A 25,745-nucleotide genomic window follows, 5' to 3' on the forward strand; every position below is an offset into this window, starting at 1 on the left:
AACGGGACGCCGTGTTCCCGCCATGCCTTTAAATGTGATTGCAGGCAAGCACCACTAAGCTTCTGCCACACGTGTCGCCAAATGGTCTCAGTCATAGCTACATCATTTCCGCTTAGCCTGCCATACCCACTGCGTTGTCCCCACCACAGCTCTGGAGCATCGAGACGGTTGATGAGTTCATTGCCCTCGAGTGAACTTGGTGGTCGGCAGCTTGTAAAGCTTGTCCCGCAAGCACACACACACACGTGCACGACGGTGGAAGCAGCTCACCACGGGCGCTGCTGTCAGTGGCAGCGCTTGCTGGTGGACGCGCGGCGGCGAATGGCCCGAGGAAGGGCCGTTAAACCGCTTGGCTCCTGCGGCGGCCGCGTGGCTCGTTAAGCGGCTTACGGAGGCAACATGCCAGCAGTATCGGTCACTTGTGCCGCTGCTGCTGCTGCTGAGTGCGCTTGCCCGAAAACTTCCGTGCTGCTTAGGAAGGCGCTGCTGTTGGGACGCTGCTCTCGGTAACCGCCTCAGCTGACTTCCGCTGTCGTGACAGTCACGTGCAACGCGCTTCCCTCTTTCCCTGCGAACGCTACTGAAAATTCCCGGGCCATCTACATTAACGTGAAACCTGGGGAGGGGCGAAGCATGCAGTGTATAAGCGTATTCTTGGCGCCTTGGTGTTTTTGCCAACGGAGATGGAACCGTTGGGGGGTACAGCTAAACAGCTTTGCTGTAAAAGTCACTTGTTTTTGAAACACGAAGCTCTCAAGCGCGAGGCGTAAACGGGTGTCCCGGTGTTACTTAGCACGCGTTACGTTTTAGCGCGAGGCGTGAACGAGTTTCCCGGTGTTTTAGTACCGTGGCTACATGATACAACGATTACGACGACGACAGGAGACGCCAACAGCCCCAGTCCCTAAGGGGCTTCTCCCCTAATATCCGCCCACAGTTGGACGGCCCCGTTAGAAACTGTGAGGTACATGTACTTCAAGGCTGAAGTGAATGAATGAACGACGTTAATGCAGCGAGGAGTCTAAAAGGCCCTAGTAGGTGACAGTAGCGGTCCCAGAGATTGGTTTTGGAGGGGGCCATTTTTTTTTTTTTTTTTGGGGGGGGGGGGGTGAATAAAGAACCGCTTCTTTCCTTGCACCAGTTCTGCGGATGAGGTGATAACCATGTCGGTATGCGCGCGTATGCGGAGTAACCCGCTTACGCACAATCATTTGACGGCACAGTGCTTTTTGGCCCCCCTTAGGCGGTACAACGGCTGGCTCGAGCCCGCACTTCTGACGGTGGCAATACGTGAGCGACCTCGCACAAGTGGGATGCTTAAGAAAAAAACATAAAAGTAAAAAGCTGAGGACCTTTTTTTTTGGGGGGGGGGGCGATCGCCCCCTTCGCCCCCCCCCCCCCCTTGGGACCGCCACTAGTAGGTGATAGAAAAGGGGATTGGGAAGGACTTCACAAATCAGTTCTAGTACATGCAACTATGTAGTGGTTTTGCTGACGCGCCAGGGTCCGTCGTATGAAGCGGACCGCGTGCTCCCGAGCGTCACATCATCGGGGTTTTTAATGCTGAAAAGAGTTCTGAGGGACGCCCGCGGAAGATAAACCATGTCAGCGGCTTGTTTCTGGTGTTGGCCAGCAACCTGCGTCGTAGCTGTTGAGTTGCCGGCCTGCGGTGGCGCTAAATCATAACAGCGATTGCGAAATCCGTAAGAGCCTCCAAATCAATGCTGCAGAATTAGTTCGAGAGCGACAGAGAGCCAGACTGTACCAGTAATTAGTTTCAGAGCGTCTCGGTGAATATACTGTTAGAGCTCCTCGGCAATATAGTCTTTTTACGTGCTTATCTATTTGTTTTTATATTACCCCAGGGCAGAAACGTCACATAGAGAGTGGCGGGGTGTGCGAAGTGTCTGCGGAAGCAATCGATGCAGCAGATGCAAAAGATGAACAATACGAGCGACAAAACGAAACAAACTATGTAAAATAAATATAAATAAAGAGGTTATAATGGTAAAGCCAAACAATAAACTAGGATGGTGGCGTCTGTGGGGGGCGTAAGAAAGAAAAACAGGAAAACCAGCTGCGAAGAGGGAATTTTGCCGGACAAATGCGTAGGCCGCTCTGCTATACAGCGAGCATCTTAACAACGGCTTCATTAACATTCACAATGCGTAGCTGAAGGGATTTTATCAGGGCAAATAAAAGAAGTATTGTATCAAAGTATGATGGCCCAATGGCCTCCTATTAAGTAACTCTATAAGACCGTATGTATCTATGTAACGCTATACACGGAGCGATTTTGAAGTAGGCTTCACTGCTTTGCAGAAGTGCATTGCTAGAAGTACATTCTTAGGGGAGACCCTCGGATTTTCTTATGCGGTGAAAGTTTGACCCATCATGCGTTACAGACAAACGGAAGCGCTTCCTTATCGAGTCTGCATAGAAATTACTGTGAAACTGCTACATTTACATCAACAATTGCGGCGACTTATGTCACTGACGTGCCTTTTGCATTCTTGGCTTGTCTTTCTTCTAGCCCTATTCCCCCACTTTGTTTAACACACACACACACACACACACACACACACACACACACACACACACACACACACACACACACACACACACACACACACACACACACACACACACACACACACACACACACACCACACACACACACACACACACACACACACACACACACACACACGCACACGCACACGCACGCACACGCACACGACGCGCACGCACACGACGCGCACGCGCGCACACGCACGTGCGCACACGCACGCGCCACGCACATGCACACGCACGCACGAGCACGCACGCATACGCGCACGCACGCACGAACACGCACACGCACATCTGCGCCGTAACTTCTCAAACTACCCAACCTCATTGAAACTATTGCTTTATAAAACACTAATAAGGTTAAAACTCGAGTATACTACGCCAGTCTGGGACCCCTGCCCGGATAATCTAATTACTGCTCGTGAAAGGGTACCAACTTGAAAGGGTTCGCTCCATTCGCTCTAACTATAACCGTACCGCAAGCATCTCGTCCATGAAATCCCTTATCGGGCTTACATCTTTAGCTTCCCGTCGAACCACCTATCGTCTTACATTGTTTCACAAGCTATACCATCATCTCACCCTACGCAACCAACTCATAAATCAACCGCAATACATTTCTTGCCGAATTAATCACGCTCACAAAGTTGGCATCGAACATAGCAGCACACATCATTTTTCCGAAATCATTCATCCTCAGAACATCACGTGATTGGAGCCGCCTTCCCCCAAATGTCGTGACCAAAAATGATAACCGTTTATTTCACAATGCATTAGTCAATATCGTATAACCAGGATAATTTGTTTTGTTACTATAGTTGCTGTATTCTCATGTATTTTTGCTTTGTTTGTGTAACCCACTCCCCTCTGTAATGCCTCTGGCCCTGAGGGTAGGATAAGTAATAAAAATAATAAATAAATGCGAAAGGGTTGTACAACTGACGTTGTCCGGACCTGGGCACGTGGATTTTTTGATGGAGGCCAGTGCAGCCAGCAGTTCTGCCATTGAAAATGGAACGTCCATGGGAGACGACAGCGCTGAGGAATCCTCGCTCTGGGGCGAAGATGATGGCGGTACAAGTGTCGACGCCGTGGTAATTTTCCTACAGAAGGCGTCAGCAACGTGTTGGTCAGTCGTGTGTGTGCTGAGTGTAATGGAGCTAAAGGGGTGCAGTTACTTGGTTAGGCCCACGGGCTTCGAACCAGGCGCCATATCCTAGAAAGCGGCTTCCTCGGGTCCAGCTTCGAGCAGAAGGACTCCCATTCGCGCTTGGCAAACTTGGCCATATGCCTCTGGACCGCCCTCTGAGCACGCCTGGAAGCTCGGATATCCTCAGGCGCTAGCGTCGGACGGGCTCGTCTTTCTGCTCGTCGACGCACTGCTCGAAGCCTCTCGAACTCTGCGTCAGCAGTGCTGTACTTATGTGGCAACATCAGCACTTTGTTGCGTGACTTACGAGCCCTTGACGTTGTCTCCACGAAGGAGTCATATGAGCTCACTGAGTCTGCACACTCCTCCATCACAGTTGTGAATGCTTCCCAGTTTGAACAGCAAATTCCACTCTGCGGGCGGATACCTGTAAGGTCGTCCACTGAAATGTAGGTCGGCACGTGGTCACTGCCATGCCCTTCAATATCCGCTGCCCAGCTCGTCCTAGCAATAAGTTGCGGCGAGACGACCGTGACGTCAAGGGCGCTTGATACCTTGCCCCGGAAGAAAGTTGGCTCTCCGGTGTTGACGACGCACATGTCATGCCTTTGAGCAGCGTCAAGAAGGCGCCGCCTTTTGAGCACTGAAAACTCGAGTCAAAATGTGCGGGGCTGGCGTGGCGCTGATGATGATGGCTGTAAGTCAGCCGAGAAATGAACGAATTGGGAATGTTCGCTGCCGGGGATGCAGGTGCGACGACAGAAGCCTCGAAAAGCGATGGGACTTTTCCTTGTTTTTTTTATAGACGATAATCTTTCTTGGGCTACTTAAACGCAGAAATTCTGGTCTGTCTGTCTGTATGTATGTTTGTTTGTCTGTCTGTCTGTGACTCGATTCATCCGCCCAGCCAAAGTAAAACAGAAACTGCGCAATGGTCTTATATAACCACAGCCAAATGTAAACGTCTGAGTCTGGTGACAATATTGATACTTGTCAACATTGCTTAACAAACAGTACACACATATGATACAGAAAATCAATACAGACGTGATATTTGCAGTGCTCCTTTATTAAAAAAATTCATAGATGCTTGATTTTAAGAAATACTACATCTACTGTAGAAAAAAATTTACCACTACAGCTCCTGGCGGCATTTAAGAAATCATACGGAAACAGCAACGAAAGGTTCCACTAGATGGGATTCACGTTCCCCTGGGAACGCTCATAGAGTAGGGCAACGCGGTTCTATAAACGATGTAGTAGGGTGCCTCGATTCACGTGCGTCTCCGCCGTACGGCAGCACTGGCATCGAGGCACCCGACTTGGACCAGTGGAACGCGGTAAATTTAAATTGACTTGAGCAAACCTCTAGCGTGTTATCTTGGAAGGAACGATACGGGGGAGGAACAGTATGAGAGGTGAGCGGGAAAGAGAAAGGAGGCACTTACTCGTTAGGGATGCCAGTCCAATATCGTCTTCCGTCGACATTTTCAACGAAAGTAGCAGATAAGTGGCCTTTTTTTTTCGTGTTTATGGTCGTTCCTAAACTAAAGGAGCGGCCGTAAACAAGAAAAAAAACTGCGGTTGATTCCTCTGCTATAGGAATCGGTAAAACACGAAAGTGTAATGTGCAGCAAAATCTGCAGCTGAGCATGATTTGCGGGTCGGTGGCTGTCTTGTGGGTGTGCTTGGCGAGCGACGTCCTGCTGGCGGGTCGCTTCGGCAAAGGTGTACTGGCGTCATTTCCCTGACGGATATGACGTAAGTGAAATCTTGACGTATCGCGGCAAAAACACTTTCGTATTAAAATATAAAACCCGAAAATGAACAACCCAAAGTATAACGTACTCTTTAGTACTAAAGGGTGCTTCCCCGCAAGAATACCCTGCGTGCAGGGGTGCACCCTTTGCAGTCCGCTTGCTTCGTTGTACAGGCGTCACTTCCGTGACGGATATGACGGCAGCGAAATATTTGTGTATCCGGGAATAAAACACTTTCGTGTTAAAAAAAAAGTTCCATGGCTCCTCGATACTTCTGTCGTCCTGCTTGCATCCCCTGCAATCAACATTCGCGCACACAGTTCCGAAAAACTCACGTAAACGCACAAGAACCTGCGACACTTGCCCTTGCTGGGAGATTGGCCAGTTGATTTGGCAAGCCTTATCGGTTGGTAAATAGATTTGGAGGGCCATCGGGTGCCAGTAACTTCTCGGTGTAGACACATAAATAGCCATTATTATTTTATTATATTGTCTCAGTTCCCGTAACGTTTATCCTTTCCCATATACACCAAACTTCGTCATAGCGTAACATGGCGTCTTTGCAGCCTCTGTAACTAAACATGGATGCTTCCACCGCCACTGCGTATTGGCCTACGCCGCCACGTCATGCCGCTTGCTGGCTTCCTTTCGTAGTGAAGTGGTTCTTTTTCACATTTTGTGCACTTGAAGGCTTACTCCAGGAAGGTTGAACAGCCATTTTTTTGCTCAACATCTCCATAAAAAAAGCAACCACCTGCAGGCCAGAATCGAGCGTGCCATTTCAGTAGCACATAGCCCGCTGCGGTGGGTGGGGGGGAGTACACAAACAAAGAAAGACACGTAAGCAGCGCATACGTTAACCTTCTCTTTATTAGTGACACTCGTACGTCAGCGTTCTGGCGTCAACATGTTAAGAAAAAGTATAATGACAACATGAATAGCTTTCACCACTCTCGCGCGGCAGAGATATATTTAATAGAATTATATATATAATATATCTATATATTCGCAGTCAACACGTACGGTCAAAGAAAGAAAGAACGTGCGCCCCGTCTGCAGTGAACGGCGAACGAACAAACGTGCCAGCGGCGCCAGGCCGAAGCCCGGGTGTGTAACACTGAATTGGCAGTCCAGACGTCCGGCAAGCGCGGCTTGCGACACAAGCGCGCATCGACGAACAGTAGCGTGCAGCTCACACTTCTTCGCGCACTGTTGAAAAGAAAAAGATAAGAAGTGGAAGAGATCACATGAGGCGAGTTAGTTTCGCGTTTGTTGCAGATCTTGCCCCTTAGGTTGCGAAAATTACTCGCGTGCAGTCGCCAGAAGAAATGGGCGTTTTGTAGACGCGGCCAACGAATGACAATGAATTTGACAGTCCTAAGCGCGTACCAGTCGGTCGAAAATCCGCCTCGTGAAGCGGAACACGCGTGTGCGTTCGAGCAATCCGGTTTCCCACGCGGAGCGGCTGATCCGGGGGTCTTCCGGCAGCTGAACCGGTTTTCGGAGCGGGAGACGCGTGCGCAGACGCGTCCTTTTCTGCTCATGTTTCGCCCTTTAGGCTTCGTAGAGTTTACCGTAGAAGGTTGTCAGAGCTGCGGCAAGAAAATAGTAGCCATAAAACGAACGAAAAACGCTATTTTTAACATGAAATATTCAGCATGCAGTGCTCATCGTATGGTGCGATTCAGTTTGTATTTTGTCTTTTAGAGTACGTTTTCTCTAACGCAAACCAGAAACACGCGTGGGGTGCTGACCACAACGTGGTGTTTAGAGCGGCGCTCCCAATGCTGTTTAAGCGTTCCAGTCTTCGATGGGCTCGCATGTCGAAAATGTTCTCGAAGGCAGCGTTCTGTTTATAGCAACCTTAAAACTGGTTCCTATACGGGGTACGCGTTTTGAATGCCGCACCGTGCTCACGAAGTCACAGAGAACCGTATGTCCCGACGTAAAATACTTTTTCTACACTTTCCATTCCATTTGCCGTTGCCGCGACCGTATTCGACGTTTGGGGCATTCTCGCACGGAGGAGTTGAACGGCATATTGAACACGCTATGATTTTTGAAATTGTTATTCCCGTCTGGGAAACTAGCTTCATATGACCATGATGGCGCCCTTCGGTGGCCGAAGAGAAGCCTAAACTTTGCCCCCAAAGCTACCCGCTGGTCAGTCAAAAGTATGAAACTTTATGAGCCAGGCAAAACTGCGTGCGGCTTGGTAGCACGTGGGAGCAGTTTCTGGCCCCACTGATTCGCCAACTGAACGCGCCTGTCGTTCGACTCAAATGCGAGCGTTGCGTTGCTCCACTAGGTTTTTCAACGACATTTAGGTCAAAATGTGCTTCGAGTCTATTCGAGCCGTATGATCGACGCAGACGTGGAGGAAAGAAACCGCTTTCGGACGACAGTCGAGGCCCTCAAATGCCTTCGAAACGCAACTGTCTGTACCCTCGTCCCAGCGCTTTCAAGCAAGTTCCGGAAACTTTTTATTGAAAACAGAATACCGAGTGAACATGAACATTTTTTTTACGAGTGCGTCCTGCAGTTGTATTTTCCTTAACTTTGAATACTATTGCAAGCTTTACTGACACGGCAAAAAAACACTGCCAAATTGCATTTATAACGAACTTTTAGAGGGATTCTGCAACACTTTTTTAGGCTCTTAATTGCTTGCAGAACCTAGTCAACCGACACATCCAGTACTTACATTAGGAGGTCGCAAGGTACCTCAGCCAAGTAGTACTGCTCTATTCCCATCAGATAACTTAGAAACTTGCTCAAAAGCCTTTCCTTTTTTTTCCCGGTCTTAGAGTTTTTAGAACACTGGAATTACGTAATTACAGCGTTGTGGTGGCTATTTGGCCGTCTTTCTTTCGTTTCAGTAATGAACTCATTCGATAGACAGTTAGAAAAATAAAGCCACAAACGCAAAACAGAAGTGAAAGGCGTATCTGCTGCGACGAGCAAATCACTCAGCGCCGCTCCGAGCTGACGACAACTATAGCTTTCGCAGTGCTTCCACACGCAAATTAAAGAGTGAAAGCGTTTATCGGAAGTGTTGCCGAGTCCCTTTAATACAGGTGGCAATGTTTTTATTGTGGGAGGTTACGTATGATTTGAATTGTGGCCCTATCATATGAAAATGGAACTCGACAGTGGCAGCACCATGGAAGCGTGGCGAGCGAACGACAAAGCTTTGAATTGACACCGAATTCGTAGTGAAGCGAGGCGGATTCCGAACCGCATTCGAATCACCTCGCTTAAGTGTAATGAAGTTCGGTTAAAATGCGGTTGTAAAGCCTGAGGAGCACGGGGCGGAACAGGCAAGCGAAATGTCGTCGTGATTGGGCTTAGCAGTGTGTCGAGGGTTGACTGTCGATGAATGCGTCCCGTAGCGGCGGGAAACGTTACGACGCTTCTTGCTTGTGCCAAAAGCTGACATGGTTTCCGATGTGTGCTTGATGTAAGATGTACACTGCGTCTAAGTGCTGCCAAAGACGATACGCGCTGAACCTTCCATATGAAGTCAGGCCTCGGCGAAATAATTCCAGCAGCAACGAAACTTGAATAAATGAGCTGAACTCGTCTTGAATGTCGGAAGTGTGGCCGGATCTAAATGCTCGTGGAAAATAGAGAAGTGATCTTGGTGCACATAGAAGGAAGGTTATAGGGGCGACGATAGTTCATTTGCAAGAAAATGAACCCGTGTTTTCCTTCTGCTAGTGAAGAAAAAGCGATTTAAAAAGCTTAGTGTGACTTTTTCTTTTACCGTGGGAAATATTTTTTTGCGAGAAGCCTATAATTGAAACGACGTTTGACAAATGTTACGTTGCTGATTCCTTGAAACGACGCAGCAACGCTGTACACCGGCAACCAGTAAAGAGCACCAGTTTACTTAATACGCAGAGCCAACATCAATGCCTTTGCGCTGGCCTCTCGGCATTGAGAGCTCCTCAGTGAAGAACGGAAAAACTTCTACTCCGTGAAATCACACAAAAGAGGAAAAAGAAGGAGCTATGTTATGTACAGCTAATCACACTGACAGCTTCTGTAGCGAAACAGAGCGGGAACGCCGCTCGTTAAATTTCGGAAAAGGCACCGTAGCGACGCTCGGTATACATACGCGCTATAGTGTGTATGTGCGTGTTCCGGATGATGTTTCATGTGTGAGTGTGTAAGTAGGCTCGAGGAATTGTATACACAACGTTTCTTCTTCCGAGAAAAGCACAGATTAAGCTTTCATTTTTTCATTTTTCGCGATGTTGTGCGGTTAATATAAATGCAGCGACTTGCTTGCTTGCGCAGTCATTTACAGGTGTATATCTGCCTCAATGCTATCCCCTGCATGTATGTGTATATATATATATATATATATATATATATATATATATATATATATATATATATATATATATATATATATATATATATATATATATATATATATATATATATATATATATATATATATATATATATATATATGACCCTTACAAAGTGCGTGGGTGTGCCCAGCTTTCGACCTGTGTGTTCATGAAATAAAGCAGGTGAAAATTGACACTTCTAAATATACAAAGCGTACAAAACAGTTTGGTCATTCGCGTTGTTTAAGCGAGCTTTGTCTCCACACTAACGAAATTAGCCAAACCTCTTCGCATATCACGCCAAACGAAAGTGAAAGGTAAAAAATTGTCGACATCCGGCACCATTTCTGGCATAGTAATGGTCGGGGTGGGTATTTGTGCGGTGAGGGTTATCTCGAAGATAGTTCCTAAACTTCGTTGCATTGTCGCATGCAGTTTACGTTTGTATTAAAAGGAAGTTTTTTTTTTTTGCTTCGTGCTAAATAGAAAACTATGTTCGTAGCTTCCGTCGGAAGTAATTGTTTCTACGCAAGGTGGTGACGTATGTTTTTTTTTCTTTTTCCACTTTATATCCCCTTGCGCAGCCCGCCAATTCACCGAACCTCATTCTCCATAAAAATGCGATAAAGTTTATAACCAAACTCAATTTTGATCGTGGCAAATTCGAGCACTAACTCTTCATACCGCGAGAGGTTTACACTGCGATTACCTGATTCGCATCATGCTTAGTATTTCTTTATGCAGTGATCGCGAGCAAGGATGGTCAACTTGCCCTTACCCAAAGCACGGTAACGATATGTAGTTCTATAGAGGCTAGCGGAAATGAACGGTCCGAATTTCAGACTGTTGTGTTACGCAGGGTGTTTGTGAGAACGTTGGGTGACCGTTATGCTGCAAACCTGATATGTACCTGACTCGCATTGGTTTGACATTGTAAGGGTGATAACCACCTTCGCCGTAGATCCAACAGACATGGCCAACAAGTAAACGGTGGTTGGTTAGCTTCGTAAGTTAAAAAAAAACACGATCAATGAAGGCTTGTCAGGTAGCGTTTAAGACCCTTCTCTACGGTTTTTTTTTTTCGTTCTTGTTGCTAGAAGAATGCGGTCACGATCTTAGCTAGCGCCGTGGGTCTTTGTAGTTCGGATTCTCTGTGATGAACCTAATAATGTTGGTCATGCGCGCGGTGCATGTTTTATGCAGTGAAATGCAATGATGCGGTTTATTTTAACTTTACAAGAAAAAAAAGCGAAAGTCATAAAAAAAAAATGAAAGCTTGTTTTGTGCGGGTGTGGCGTGTTGAGCAACGATTCGAAATATTTACTGCGTGGCTTTACTTTACGACCTATTAGGTCAGGTCGTCCTCCTAACTAGTATTCTCTATTGTGGGTGCGGAAAATAATAAAGAGAAAAATGACGATATCTTTTTACACGTGCTACTTGAATGATTTTGCGTGCTTGTAGAGAAAGTCCTTTGCTAACATATATACTCTTTCAACATTATTTTTTTTTAATTACTGGAAAATACTTCGTGGTCCGTTGGCTTGCGGTTCGATACCTACATTACGAACAGTAAGTTATGTACATGCGATGAGTGAGTTTAAAAAACATCTTTGTAGGATGCAGGCGGAGTCTTGAATGAACAAACACTTGCAGCAGTCAGCGCGGCCCTATTGTATTTGGTTTTGTTATTATGGTCCACTACCACTGCCTTTAAATGAGATGGCTCAACGTTATTTTCAGCCGTCCGAAGAGTAAGCTGGTCATTATCGAACATGAAGACTGCGGACTATATCCCGTTTCGTAGACTTTCATGAACATCCGTTCGCGTAGTGGGCTTCCGATTAAACTGACAAGGTCGGGGCAGCGTTGATAGCGGGTGGGGTTGTAACAGTTATTCCAGGGAATATAGTACAGCAGAAGGCGAAGTCGTGTCATGACGTGCCTACCCATGCGAATATTGTAACGTATTTATGTTAACATCTTTCGTTTGTTAGCTGTGAACGACGACCCAGGAGCCACAAAAATAATTACCCACTTCACAGAATTTGGAAGAATATACATTATAACCTAACCATTGTGGACTGAATGGGGATAAGATAAATGATTGTAAAAAGGGGATCGTCCAGTACCTCGAAAGTAATGGATTACCTATGGAATGGAACCATTTGCCACTGATTTGGAACTGCCCGGTTTGAAATCATTAATGTTTTTAAGTATCTATTAGACGCTTTATTGTTGAATGTTATTTCTCTAAAAATAAATGTTAATGAAATGATAATTAACATTTTTGTTGAAATTTTGCCTTCTTCAAGTGTTGCCATCTTCACTTCTTACGCGACAACTTTCAGTCGTCCTCTATGGAAGCTTTGCGAAAGCTATGGCGGAAGATTTCGGGAAGTCCTACGTGATATATGTGAGTGCGTGGAACCAACGACGCCATTTTATCGCCTTTCTTCCCCACTGTGAAAACGAGTTTATGTCAACAACAGTACCCATCTCAAACCGAAGTTCAAACTCCGCGCCGTTTTCTAGTTTAATTGAACGGGATGGGTTTTACCCGGGCCTAGAAACCTCTTTATGATCCACAATTCAGACAAAGCTCGTTATGCCTAAGTGACCGGTAATGTATACTCTGTTTCAGAGACTTCGTGCAGCGCCGGAAAAGCTAGGGCGGGCATCAGCCAATCAGGAGAGCGGACGCAACGGCGTCAGCCAATCAGGTCAGTAGTTGCGCCAGCAAGGTTCCTCCAGAACACCCGTGGCCACGTCGTCTGCCCCCTTGGCGCGCCAGCAGATGAGGCGCATTGGAACTACTTTTTTTCGCGAACTTTCAGCGCCTTTTCACACCTCGCCGTATCCGCCGAGCTGCATGGAGCCAGTGAAACGTAGTGTATCTTCCGTCTTGACTCTCCGTTCCCACAAGGACACACGCACAATCCGAATGGACACGCGCTGTGCAGGTTCCGGCTGATGTCTTCGCATGGCACGTCGAAAGAGCAATGGGAAGCGAAACGTAAAGCAGAGCGAGAAACGAGAGAAAGAAACGATGCGGTGGTGGTCCTCCTCCCCTACGATGTGCACGCCAAATCTCCCGTGTAATATGAGTCCCGTTGGCTTGTCCTTCCTTGCGTCCCTAGTCCGTGCTGCGCGATGCTTGAGGGCACAACGTGGCAGTCTTCACCGGCGTCCGTTCGTCGCGTTATGTACACACACCCGCACAAGCACACCACCACGCTACCGCGTCATTGCATATCGAGTCTGTGTTTTCTAAGAGCGTCGTAACCAGCACCTGCAGAGAAAGAGAGAGAGAGAGAGAGAGAGAGGCAAGTCAAGTGTTGGGCGGTTAGTGGAAAAGAGAATTACAAATAAATTAAATTTGGGTCGGCAGAGCAAAAAAAAAAAAAAAAGAGTGAGAGATTCAACGGATTCGACGTGCTTGGGATTTTTCTCCCTTCCTTGATACCAAGATGTTGATAATATTCTGCATTGACGCATACACGAACCTTCGCTCTTGATTTAATCACCAAGTAGAATTTCTTTCCCCAGCGCTATCCTATTCTGCTGCACATTTTTTGTTTTACTTTGTTCCTCCCTCACGCAATGCTCTTTGGAGATTTCGAGGTATTTAAAATAAATAAATAAATAAATAAATAAATAAATAAATAAATAAATAAATAAATAAATAAATACCCTGGTAAATCACCACAAAAGGAAAACTCAAGGGCATTCATAATGAGTTTTTTTGATAACTAAGCCGTTAGTGTTCTTTTAACCGCTATAATGTGTGAGCGTCACCAACAACAACAGCAACAAAAAATGCGTGCTGGATGCGTTGAGCACTAGGATCAAAGTTGAACCAATGGGATTGTGAAAAAAAACGGCTCACGCACAACGGCCAATGACTGAGCTTTGGTACCAAAGTTCGATCATTGTGATTCTTGGAGACAACTAACACAAACTCACGGCTGCGTAAGGCTCCATCGCACGCTCGTTTCATCAGGTATCAATAATGTACACTTTCTGTTTTGCGGAGTGCTCACCCAGAAATCATATCAAAATGTTTAAATTACCGCCTCTCTTAATTGCATCAGGGGTTAAAACCGACCGATAACTCTGTTACCACACTGGCTATTGCAACTCCGACTACTCCGACCACCCCAACTTATTATCTCGTGCCTACCACATGATTGGAACACCTGAAATTTCGCTACACCATTTCCCGATTTATTCTTAACTTGCGCAACATCTTGAATCCGTCGCGCAAGTCTCATATCTTGGCTACCTTCGCCTACAAACTTCAGGTCTGTCGAGCAAAACTCGAGCGAAACTCGAATCTATTGTACGTGCGAATATGCACAATGCGTAACAATTGATTGATTGATTGTAGAGTTTTACGCGAAGACGCAACGCAGGCGATGAGGCGCGCCGTAGTGGAGGGCTCCGGATTAATTTTGACCACCTGGGGATCTTTAACGTGCGCCGAAATAATCTCGTACACACGGGCGTTTATTGCTTCTCGCCTCCATCAGAAATGCGTAACAATTGGCTCAGACGTCTGTGGTCCCGTAATCGCAATATTTCTCGGTCCCCTCGAAAACAGGGGCGAAGGAACACAGTACGGCAGCAGACGTGCCCAGAAGTGCTCAGAACCGTTTGTCATGTGCCCATCCGCTGTCGCCGTGTGTTTTTCCGTGCTTGTTTTCAATATACTACCATACCGTCTACTTCACCTGTCACTACTGCTGCAACTTTATAGCCCATTTTTAAAGCGAAAGCTTTATTAGTGGGACCGATAGCGTCCTGTCAACAAACTAATGCATTTCCCCATAGACCGGTTGGTCGACCGAGAAGCTCGGATTAGATCTCTGGACGCGCGGCACGTGCGTGAAACCGCGGGCTTCCATTGGGTCGATACGGTTGCTAGAAAATTGCAAAAAAAGGAACGGTTCTAGATAGGACAATACACGCATCGATCATGGAGCAGGAGTGCAATAGTATATGTACCTTTATCTCATAAACCACGTATCGGTGTACACCTAGATCGTTCGTAGATGCGTTTATTTAACGCGCGAAAAATCGTCGCACGGGCTAGTTCTTCGTTTGCGATTTGGGTCCTTGAAGGTTTGACGGTCGATTGGACGCACCTTCAACGAAGGTTGTGACGCACTTTTAGCGAAAGCTCTGATGTACGTTTGACGCAGTTTTGATGTCATAAAGCTTTCGCGCTTCTCTCCACTTTCTTTAGGAAAGGATGGCGAAGTTTTTAAATCCAGTTTTAGGGTCCTTTTAAGAGCCTGGTTCTTTAAAGGGGCCATGAAGACAAGACAAAATACAAGTTTGTTTTATTCGAAAGATTTCGCGTTTAATTGTGCCCCCAGCGCTTGTCCGGAAGCAAATGATGCTTTATTCAGCGCGAAATTAATCAATCTAAGCTAAAATTTTGATTCTCGCGCCAAAACGTGTGTTTGAACGACGTTTTGCAATGACATTATAAGAACAGGGGCGGTATTCTCGTAGCTGTCCCTTTTGAAAACGTCCCTTTTGCGCCCCTTCCTCGTGACGTACTTCCGGTTAAGCAGTGAGCGTTGGCAGTAGGTTTGCCGCGCTTGCTTTACGTCACTTCCAGGTGTTTGCTTTTAGCCAATCAGTGCTTGCCAAAAAGGACACTTTTGAAAGGGACGTAAAAGCGACAAAACTCGAGAATACCGCCCCAGGTCTTTCAGCTAAGCTTGGTGTGGAGCGAAGACTTGCCTACAGTTAGTCAACCAAGATGGCGCCACCACACCACATCAAACCATTTTCTGCCTTTGGTTTGTTTGTGACCGTATTTAAACCTGGCTCGGTTTTGCTCATGAAGAAAATCATCGTTTCGTAATACATGGTGCTCGCTCGACAAATATGGTCACGTAAGACACCGTTGCTTGCGTCAATCGGTCAGTGTCGTCTGAGACAACCCCAAAGCCCCGCAGCCCTGTGCAGCTAAACCAAGCATACTCCGCGCAGTACCAACAGCAGTACGCATCGGTGCTTCTATGTTTACGTGTGCTTTCGTATCTTCCACTGTTTTCCACACCATTCTTACTGTTATAAAAAGAATGTGCCCTAAATTTAAGCGCAAATAGCTTGTTCGGCAAGCTTATAAGTCCTGCCTAATTTCGTTTGCTTTTTCCCGTCTCCACCAATCGCAGAGCTGGCTGGTATGACATCATAGGTTCTGTTGCAGGAAATGAGCTAGTGGGTCGCATGGTCATTTCCCTTTCCTCTACTTATACAGCTTATTTGAGCGAAGTTTACGCTAAAAGTGGTGTCAGCATGATTCTAACGAGGCGATCATTTTAATGACCCAAAATTGCATTTTGTCTTCATGGCCCCTTTAAGAGCGCACACGCTCGGGCGGCTTACCAGGCGAAGAGGAGCGATCGAGCGGTGGCCAGCCTCCGCTGGCGGGCGATGCGCCTCGCTTCACGTCTCGACCTTGGTGGCGATGGCCATGATGGAGGCGGCTGAGGTGGCGCTGCCGCGGTGTGCCCGCTCGCCCAGCTGGATCAGGTTGGCCGTGGTCGAGGACGGGTTGACGGCCGCCGAGGAGCTGCCGCCGCCGACCACCACGTCCACCGCCACGCCGCCTCCGCTGCCGCAGGTCACGTGGGTAACTGCGGGACACCGAGAAAGGAAACGACGTCGGAGGATGGTGAAAGATGAGGACAACACGTTCCGTGCCAGCATCAGGCACGCATTACAAAGACGTCGGAATGCGCTGGACGCGCGCTGAAATCTAGCGCACAAAGGTGTAAAATGGTACGGAGGTTGACTAACCTAACCTAACCTAAGCTAACCTAACTTAACCTAACCTGATTGATTGTAGGGTTTAACGCGCCGACGCAACGCAGGTGACGAGGCGTGCCGTAGTGGAGGGCTCCGGATTAATTTTGACCACTTGAGGATCTTTAACATGCGCCGAAATCTCGTACACACGGGCGTTTTTGCTTTTCACATCCATCAGAAAAGCAGCCGCCGCGGCCGGGAATCGAACTCGCGACCTCGTGCTCAGCAGCGCAACGCCTTAGCCACTGAGCCACCGCGGCGGGTCAACCTAACCTAACTTAACCTAAAGTTTATGGCATGTATACATGCCTGTTATCTCCAATGCGCTCTTTCGTTGACTCCCGGTGAACCGGTGACATATTGCTCTCTTTAGCAAATAGGAAGCGGTTGCTCGCACGTGCGGGTAAATAAAAAAATAACAACGGAGGTGAGAAAAAAACCCGCATGAAGCGACGCCAACGTGAGCTAGGCAACCATGCGTTAAATCACCAATTATCGCTAACTTTCTAGCCTATCTATTTTTGTGCTTGCTCAGAGCCCGAGGGAACATTCCCCACCAAACAGGCCGTCAGTGAGAGTTTAAACGCGCGTAAGGAATGAATACGCGGCGAACTCTCGCTGCCACGTGCTAACAAGAGAGCACGCGCGCCAACTTTGGCGCGTTATTCAAAAAAGAAAAAAAAAGTAAAAGTAAAATATGCGACAGCCTTCCACACCGCGGCCAGCTATACAGCGCGTATAACGGTGGTTTGCGCCGAGGTCTGCGCATTTTCATCGCACCTCAGGCGCGGCCAGCGTCGTGGTCTATGAATATTCAAATTAGACCGCGGCTGGCGGCACGCCGGCGTGACTCTACAGTGCGGTCAGCGTGTTCTGTGCAGCCCTCTTCCTGTTCTGGGGACTCTCCCTTTCGCCCCATCGCGCCTTCCAACACGGATCCAATTCAGCCGGCGAAAGGTTGATGGAGAGCCCTCGGGCACAGGCGCCTTCCTACTTCGCTGTTACACTGCAGCTCCAACGGCAGGCGGAACAAAGCGAGGCCTGAAAAGTTTTCGCCGACTTGAAGAATATGTGAGCTGTTTCTTTCCACGCCAGCCGCACCCGCCCGTGAATGAATGCTTAATGGAGCCAGGGGTGACCGCGGAGTGCCGGAAGTGCGAGTGCAAAGGTGGCACTCTGTCGCCTCTACTCGTGTTTTTCGCCACTTGGGCTGGCGGCCGTAGGGAACTCGACGGTCTTGTATACTTGTTGGCGACGGAGCAACACGTTTTGTGGGGAATGCGGGTTAGGGTTGAAAGGAATGGTTACCAACTCTCTAAGGTATACGTTCGGTTGATTGGTTTAGACAAACGCTTAAGCCTCTAGAAACACTAGAACATAGAAATAGAAATAGAACATGACACTTCTTGAGTGCGTAAGCATTTTTATGAGGGTTCAAGCAGGAAACCCGTCTGTCAGTCTGTAAACCTGATGTCTTACACTTTCGCCGTATACGAAAATGACCATTTTAATAAAAGGCGTTAGGGTATCCGTACTTTGATATCAAAATCCTAGTATGGCCCCCAAACAATGCCTTTCCAGCAATGCATTTGTGTATAATAGTGAAGTCAACTTTAACGGGCTGGGTGTATAGCGTTACATAGGAATACAGGTGGTTTTGTGGAGGTATTTAGTATAAGGCCTTCGTATATTTACACAATGATGATGATGAACAAACGTTTATTATAGAGCAAAGGGTTGGGGGAAGGGGGTGTGGTCAGCCTCCTATGTCCAGGAGGCCGCGAGAGGACGCCGCCGTCACCGCCCGGTCGACCAGCATAGCTTGATCTTCACGGTCGGAGCTGGTCAGCAACCTCTCCCACTGCTCACGGGGAGGGATGGGGGTCAGGCGGGGAGGGAGGGGTGGAGAGTGGACATATTTATTTTCCCTAAAATGTATTCTTAGCAAAGCACTTGCTTATAGTGCTGAATCCGTCTTTAGAGAGGCTAAGTATACAGCGATACATGTGGTAGTTGTGGGTATTTTATATAAGGCGGTAGGAACTTCCAACTTCTGTAGCAGACGGCTTATATGGAGCCTCAGAAACATGTCTTCCTAGCAATTCGTGCGCGTAGTAATGAGGCCGACTTCAGAAGCGCTTGATTTATGGCAGAGCGGGTTAAGCAGTTACTCGATAATTTCCTTTGGCGAAATTCTTAACACGAAAGTGTTTTATTCCCAGCTACACGAAGATTTCGCTGACGTCATATCCGTCACGGAAGTGACGCCTGTACAACGAAGCAAGCGGCCTGTAAAGGATGCACCCCTGCACACAGGGTCTTCTTGCGGGGAAGCGACCTTTAGTACCAAAGAGTACGTTATACTTCGGGTTGTTCGTTTTCGGGTTTTATATTTTAACACAAAAGTGTTTCATGCCGCGATACCCCAAGATATCACTGACGTCATATCCGTCACGGAAGTGACGCCAGTACACCTTTGCGAAGCGTCCCGCCAGCAGGACGTCGCTCGCCAAGCACACTCACAAGACACCCGCCGAGCTGCAAATCACGCTCAGCTGCAGATTTCGTTGCACATTTCACTTTCGTGTTTTATTGGTTCCTATGGCAGAGGAATCAACCACAGTTTTTTTTATCGAAACTGCTGACTCAGGGTATAAGTTCTTGTTTCTTCGGATTCCGTACACCTTCCTCCCCTCAATTCAAGTGTCGGGCTTACGAGGTAACGTACGGAACGCGTCACGCACCTGTCTGGAAACGTGCGCTTGAACTTCGCGCCAGGACGCATTGCGTTAGGTACTGCATCTGGAAGCTCTGCGTGAAAGATGCGCTATAGCGCACAAAATGACGCCAGCGTTGCCGTTTTCAACTGCAACGTCTTTTCCGGCCACATGACTTTTAGTTCTTTTTCCTCAGCATCGCTTCTCCGTGCTGTGAACCAGCTGGCATATATATAGCGAATGCGCATATCGAAGTAGTAGCTCCGAAACAAACTCAGTATTCGCCCCTTGAATGCAGAAAGGGCGAGAATGTTCGTATCAACGCTACTATCAGAAACCGCCGTGGCGGAGCGAAGATTTCGACAGCTTTCTCTGGGTCAAAGTACGTGTGTTTCGTGCGCCAAGTATAATTCATATTCGCCAGCTTGAAACCGAACCTGTTATGGAAACCACCCGTGAAACGTGCCTGCAGTCTTCGGACGTGAACCTGCCCTTCCAAGCCCACCAGTCTTCGCACAGATGTCACGGCAAGACTACCGTAGCGTAAGTAGTGACTCGTACGTTCTCTCTCCTCGCTACAAATACGGACGCCTACGGAACGGCTTCTGTTGTATACCAAAAATTAAAGCCGTTCCACTCAACGTGAAAGCTGACGGAAGTGCACAGAAAGTGGTTCGCGATAATGGGTTGTAGCGCCGTTATCCGCTCACTGCTACCACCCAAACTGCAATTCAAATTTCCCGCCTCCGTAGTGCTCGCGCGCCCCCTACCTGAAACAGCGCCAACGGGAGTTTTGTTCTTTTTGTGCTTGCTTTTCCTCCCGCACGTGCCGGCGTTGCACTCCACTTTTTTTTCGCTTACAATCGCAAAAACCAACCCAACGGGCCTTACGAACTAAGTGAACGCGGGTGCTGCTGGTTAATTACATATATTTTGCGTCAAATGTACCTGCCGTTTTTTTTTTGCGCTAAACAACGAAAATATGTATGACAAGCGCCAGCGTTTCACGAGTTTGGAACGGTTATGACTATTTAAGCCACTTGGTTTTCGAAGCCTCTGCGGGACACCCTATGACGGAACGCCGGGCTCTACTTGGGTCCGTTATCTCGCAGCGCCACCTGATTATGGCAGTCGTTTAATATCGACGGTTACAGCGAGCCACGATGACAAGCTCTGCACTTAAAACTGGCTACGCGGAATGAAGAATGGCGAATTCGCTCACTGAGGAGGTTATAGACAGTTTGGAGATCGCAGTTTTGTGCCAAGCCAATGCCGACAGCATTATGCTCGAAGCTCGAGTGAAAACTGAGCAACATTTTCTTGCAGTTATGGGATCCGAGCACGTTAGCTAAGTCGATATGATCCGAATCGCTTGGAAGAGTGGGAGGACCAAATACATGAGACTCAAGCTAATGTTCGAGCTGCCGTCTTATCAGAGCAGCGTATCGATGACCGGTATTCCCCACACAGACTTCGGACAGCGCACCCGTGGAAATCGATGTGATTTGCGAAATACCGTGCGTGGAAGCGCTCTCGCCCGCATATTGAGAGCGATGAATATATACGTCTGCCGCTATTACGAGCCAGTGACGCAAGCAGTTTCGCAAGAAATTAGAACACAGGCACATGCCGTTAAACTTATGTTTTCTTACGCACATTTAGAGCCTTGCATTCGCTATTTTTACCATCGCAATATTACACTGATGCTAATGAAAAACGAAGAATGATCAAACTGCCTCTTGTAACAAAAGGCGTACCAGGCATGAATGTCATTCATGACACCCCATAACAAACCATACCTGGATTACAAGTGGCATATTTGCCACCTTTGATTGTTTATCCTGTGAATGCGCCGGGGAAAGATTCTTTTTTCGTCGCCCTGCTTGTTGCCTTTATTTGTTGGGGGGATTTCGGGTTATTCAAGTCTTCCCCCACGACCATGTACAATCTTGTTCGTGGCAACAAACATCATTTTAACCAAAGCACTAACGCCTAAACAGAATATAATCTGAGCGTATTCCACGGCAAAACAGTAAGCTGGGCAGCTGGTTCACGCTCATGTTTAAAAAGGCGCAAAAAAGACACGGACAAATGTTGAGGTGTAAATAAACATGCCGTGCTCTTTTTTTGCACCTCAACCACCGTCCGTGTCTTTCTGCGCCTTTTTAAACACGTATTCTACGTTTGCGATCCCTTATGGCTAAGTATTTCGGCTTTTATTGCTCCGCACCTTTGCCAGCAGCTCCTGCACTCGTGTACAGGCGCTGCATATGAAGCGTGTACGACTGCCGGCTACCCTGGGCACAGGCAATGCCACGACAAAACAAAAAGCGTCTGATGTCGCTACAGAGCAGCTCAGTGCAGAGATGTTCCTGGCCTGAGTGGCGAACTGCGCAAAAAAGGTCCGCAGGCTAAGAAGAAGCCGGGGCCACGGCATGGGACATCACAATGGAAACGGGAGACTAACACTGACCACCCGCTTGATGGCGGATTGGCGAGAGACGGGAAGGGCGAACGGACGGAGGCACCAACGAATTCTCCTCGGCTGGTTTGGATTACGGGGCAGGCGGAAAGGGGCAAGCCCTTCAGTGGGCAAGGAGCTTTCAGTGGGACGCGGTGGGATTAGCCTAATTGTGGCATTCAGGTTGCCGCTACTGCCGCTGCCGCTGCTTGGGCAGCGGCAGAGGCAGAAAGAAACGAGCCAACTACAGCGAACAAAGTCCTTCGCTTGTATTAATCACTGCCGTCGTGCACGAATGGCTAGTGCCCAACGAAGGAGTTCGAGTGGAATTCTATCTTTTTTTTTTTTTTGTGGTCGTCGGAAGTGTTGGGTGGAGCGAATTGGTACCTTTTGTTTTTGTTCATTGATCGAGAAAAAAAATTCGTCGTCCCTTTTTAAAGAAAGTTGAGAGAAGCGCGCAAGCCAAAAGTCCGCCCAACCTTCGCTGAAAGTGAGTCCAATTGACCACCCGCCGCGGTGGCTCAGTGGCTAAGGCGTTGCGCTGCTGAGCACAAGGTCGCGGGTTCGATTCCCGGCCGCGGCGGCCGCTTTTCTGATGGAGGCGAAAAGCAAAAACGCCCGTGTGTACGAGATTTCGGCGCACGATAAAGATCCCCAGGTGGTCAAAATTAATCCGGAGCCCTCCACTACGGCGCGCCTCATCGCCTGCGTTGCGTCGGCGCGTTAAACCCCACAATCAATCAAAGTCCAATTGACCGTCAAACCTTCGAGGACCCAAATCGCAAACGAAGAACCAACCCAGTGGGACGATTTTTCGCGCACTAAGTAAATGCGTCTACGAACATTCTAAATGTACACCGATACGTGGTTTATGAGATAAAGGTAAATTATCGTACTCCTTCTTCATGATCGATGCCTGTAGTATTGTCTTATCTAGAGCCGTTCCTTTTTTTGAGATTTTCAAGTTAGAGTTTTGGCACAATGGAAGTCCGGTTTCACGAACGCGCCATGTACCCAGAGATCTTACCAGTGCTTTTCGGTCGGCCAACCGGTCTATGAGGAAATGCATTAGTTTTTTGACAGAAATCCATCGGTCGCAATATTAAAATGGTTGTGGGTGCTTGGTAAGGGAGGCGTTGGAGTCTAGCTCAAGCTTCGGTGTAGTGCTTAATGCTATGTCTTGAAAATATGCCGGCTATGCAAATTCGTACCTCTCCGCGGAGTACCCACATGCTTTGTGAAGCGGCCTCTGTTAGTTTTTGAAGTGGCTGCAGAAAAGTAAAAAAAAAATGAATTTGAAAGTGAAGCTGATATTTTTTTATCGTTGCATCTTTATCCCTAGACAGAACTGAGTACTTGAGAACTGTGCTGGGGGAAGCATTCAGAAGCATATATCTATGTGTGAATATTTTGTAGCGTAGAAAAGTGTGAACACTTTCGTCCCCCTCCACGCGCGTATCTCAACCCCTGAGATTTTGAAGAATCCCCCCTCCCGAAGTCAAGTCATTGCTTCGCCGTGAGCAGAGACCCTTACACAAGGAAGTGCGAAAATGCGATAAGCTATAGAGACCAGGAAATTTTTGATTGTACAGTAGCACAGGGCGAATAAACCTGCAAGATGTGGCGGTTTATACGAGAAGATAGGTTGGCTGGTGAGAGGGCTGTATACCGGCTGAAGCCTACAATGCATGGGGTCGTTGAAAACAACGTCTGTGTTAAAATCGCATGGACGCAATGTTAGATGTGCACGGTATCGATCTCACGTATTCTCTGACTGCACCAGAAGGAGTAATAGGACTATTCTGTAGCGAAAACCATGATAAACATTATCTTTATGGCTTCTGCGAAGGCATGTATATGTATCTTAAGAGTAATTTAGCACTTTTGAATGTGAAAGTGCAAATAAAAGAATAGACAAATTAAATATCCCGCTACAATTGCCGCACACCGCTAACTGTCCCCGCAAACGAGAGATGGCAGCACCGAGAACGTCTACCGTGCCCCGAGAGCCACAGGCAGCGCAATCCCACGGTCTGAGTACCTATAATGGCGGAGCTAAGCGGGAGGTGGCCTTCTGGGGCTTGGGCTGGACCACCTTCAAATGTGGACGTTGTGGGCTGACATGTGCTCTCGTGGTTCTGGCGTGACCACTTAAAGGGACCCTGAAAAACTCTCTCCAACTCTTTTCTAAATCCTTACTGCTTCCAGAACGTAGTCAACAAACCATACCAGCGCTTAGAACAGGGGGTCAAAAAGTACCTCATATAGAAATTTTTTCTCTATGTCCATCAGATAACTTGCTCAAAAGGTTTTTCTCTTTTCCGCTCCTGGCGTTCCTCGAGCGCTTGAATTATGTCACCACAGCGGTGTAGCGGCTATTGGCCGGCTTTATTTAAGCTGCAGCAATAAACGCATTCGATAGCCACTTAAAAAAAATCCACAAAAGCAAAGCAGAAATGGAAGGCGCATCATCTGGTGCGACCAGCAAATCACGCAGCGCCGCCACGTGTTGGCGATAACCATAGCTTTCGCAGTGCTTCCAGATATGAAGGAAAGAGTGAAAGCGCTTATCGGAAGTGTTGCAGAGTCCCTTTAAATGACAGGAGCTTGATGTATCAGTGGGTACCCACTACGTGGATTCGACGAACTGTTTATGATAAACAAAAACTGTTGCTGAGTCGAATGTCAGTGCAATGACCAACGCCATGGTCCATTTAAATAACCTGCATTGGTATACAATGAAACAGCTCACACTCGTAGCGACGGGTATTGCCTGCATTACATCTGCGTACATTGAACGCTACACAGAATCAGTAGGAAGGAAGGAAGGAATACATTTTTTCGTCCATCGGGATCAGGTATTGGGGGTGGAGGGGGCCCACAGGGCCGCCGCGACCTCCAGGGCCCGGGAGGTGGTCAGGACTTGGCCTGACTCCCCCGGGTCACGCAACATCTGCTCCCAGATTTAGGGGAGAGAACAGGGGAGTACGGGTCTGCGGGGCATTCGCAGAGGGAATGTGTTCTCCGCAGGCTGGACAGGTAGGGTCAGTAAAGAGGTGTGGATGACTGTGTATCAATTGTGTTCTGTGTGGGAATGTGTGTTTGTAGGATGCGCAGCATGTGGCCTGCCTCCGGAGAGAGGTGTGGGTGCGGGGGTGGGTATCGGCGGCGGAGAAGGCGGTAGTGCAGGGAAATATCCCTGTATTGAAGGAGGGAGGTTGGCTTGCCTGCAGGGTCATCGCGTGTAGGCGTAGTGAAAATGGCGACCCGGTGAATTAGTTCGCGAGCACGTACGTGCACCACTTCATTAGCGCCTACGCCTGTGTGGGCTGGTGTCCACAGCAGGGTCACGATGTCGGATGGAGAATTTTTGGAGAGAATTCGCAATGCCATGGGAGGGATGTTACCGCGAATAAAATTGCGGATGGCCTGCTGACAGTCAGAGAGGACGAATTTGGGGGTGGGCGCTGGGTGAGCGCGAGGGCATTGGCTTCCTCCTCCGCCGGGGTTGTGTTGCTAGTTAGGATGGTAGCCGCCGTGACGTTTGGTGATCTGTGTTGGCCAGCAACAGCTACACAGCGCGCAGGTTTGTGAGGGTAGGGGGTGGAATCAGTGTATAATGTGCATGGTGATGGTGGGTATAGTTTGGCGCGGGCGTTGGCTCGTGCTAGTCGCCGGGATGCATGGAAAGTTAGGTGCATGGGGCGAGGAATTGGGCGGATTCGGATGCTGTTACGGATGTGAGGTGGAATGGGGAGTGGGGGGATTGGGATGGTGGGTGGTAGTACGTTTATAGAGTTGAGAATGTAGTGCCCTGTAGGGGAGGACGCGAGGAGCGTGAGTTGTGAGATGTGGTGCGCGTCTAGGTGCTCCCGTATGGTGTTGTGTATGGCGAGG

At 48.1% G+C, this 25,745-nt stretch overlaps 1 protein-coding gene across 1 annotated transcript in view; it reads right to left on the bottom strand.

Moving 5' to 3' along the window:
- Positions 1–6,333: 6,333 nt before the first annotated feature.
- LOC144152777 (potassium voltage-gated channel protein Shaw-like) overlaps positions 6,334–25,745 on the bottom strand; it is a 246,572-nt gene continuing 227,160 nt past the window's right edge. Inside the window, 2 exon segments of the mRNA XM_077684222.1 lie at positions 6,334–13,134; positions 16,248–16,498. Coding sequence (XP_077540348.1) covers positions 16,308–16,498 — 191 coding nt within the window. The 3' untranslated portion in view covers positions 6,334–13,134; positions 16,248–16,307.

The sequence above is a fragment of the Haemaphysalis longicornis genome, unplaced genomic scaffold, assembly GCF_048455015.1.
Source record: "Haemaphysalis longicornis isolate Haplotype H1 unplaced genomic scaffold, Haemaphysalis longicornis Haplotype H1 scaffold_9, whole genome shotgun sequence".
In the NCBI taxonomy this organism is placed as follows: Eukaryota; Metazoa; Arthropoda; class Arachnida; order Ixodida; family Ixodidae; genus Haemaphysalis; species Haemaphysalis longicornis.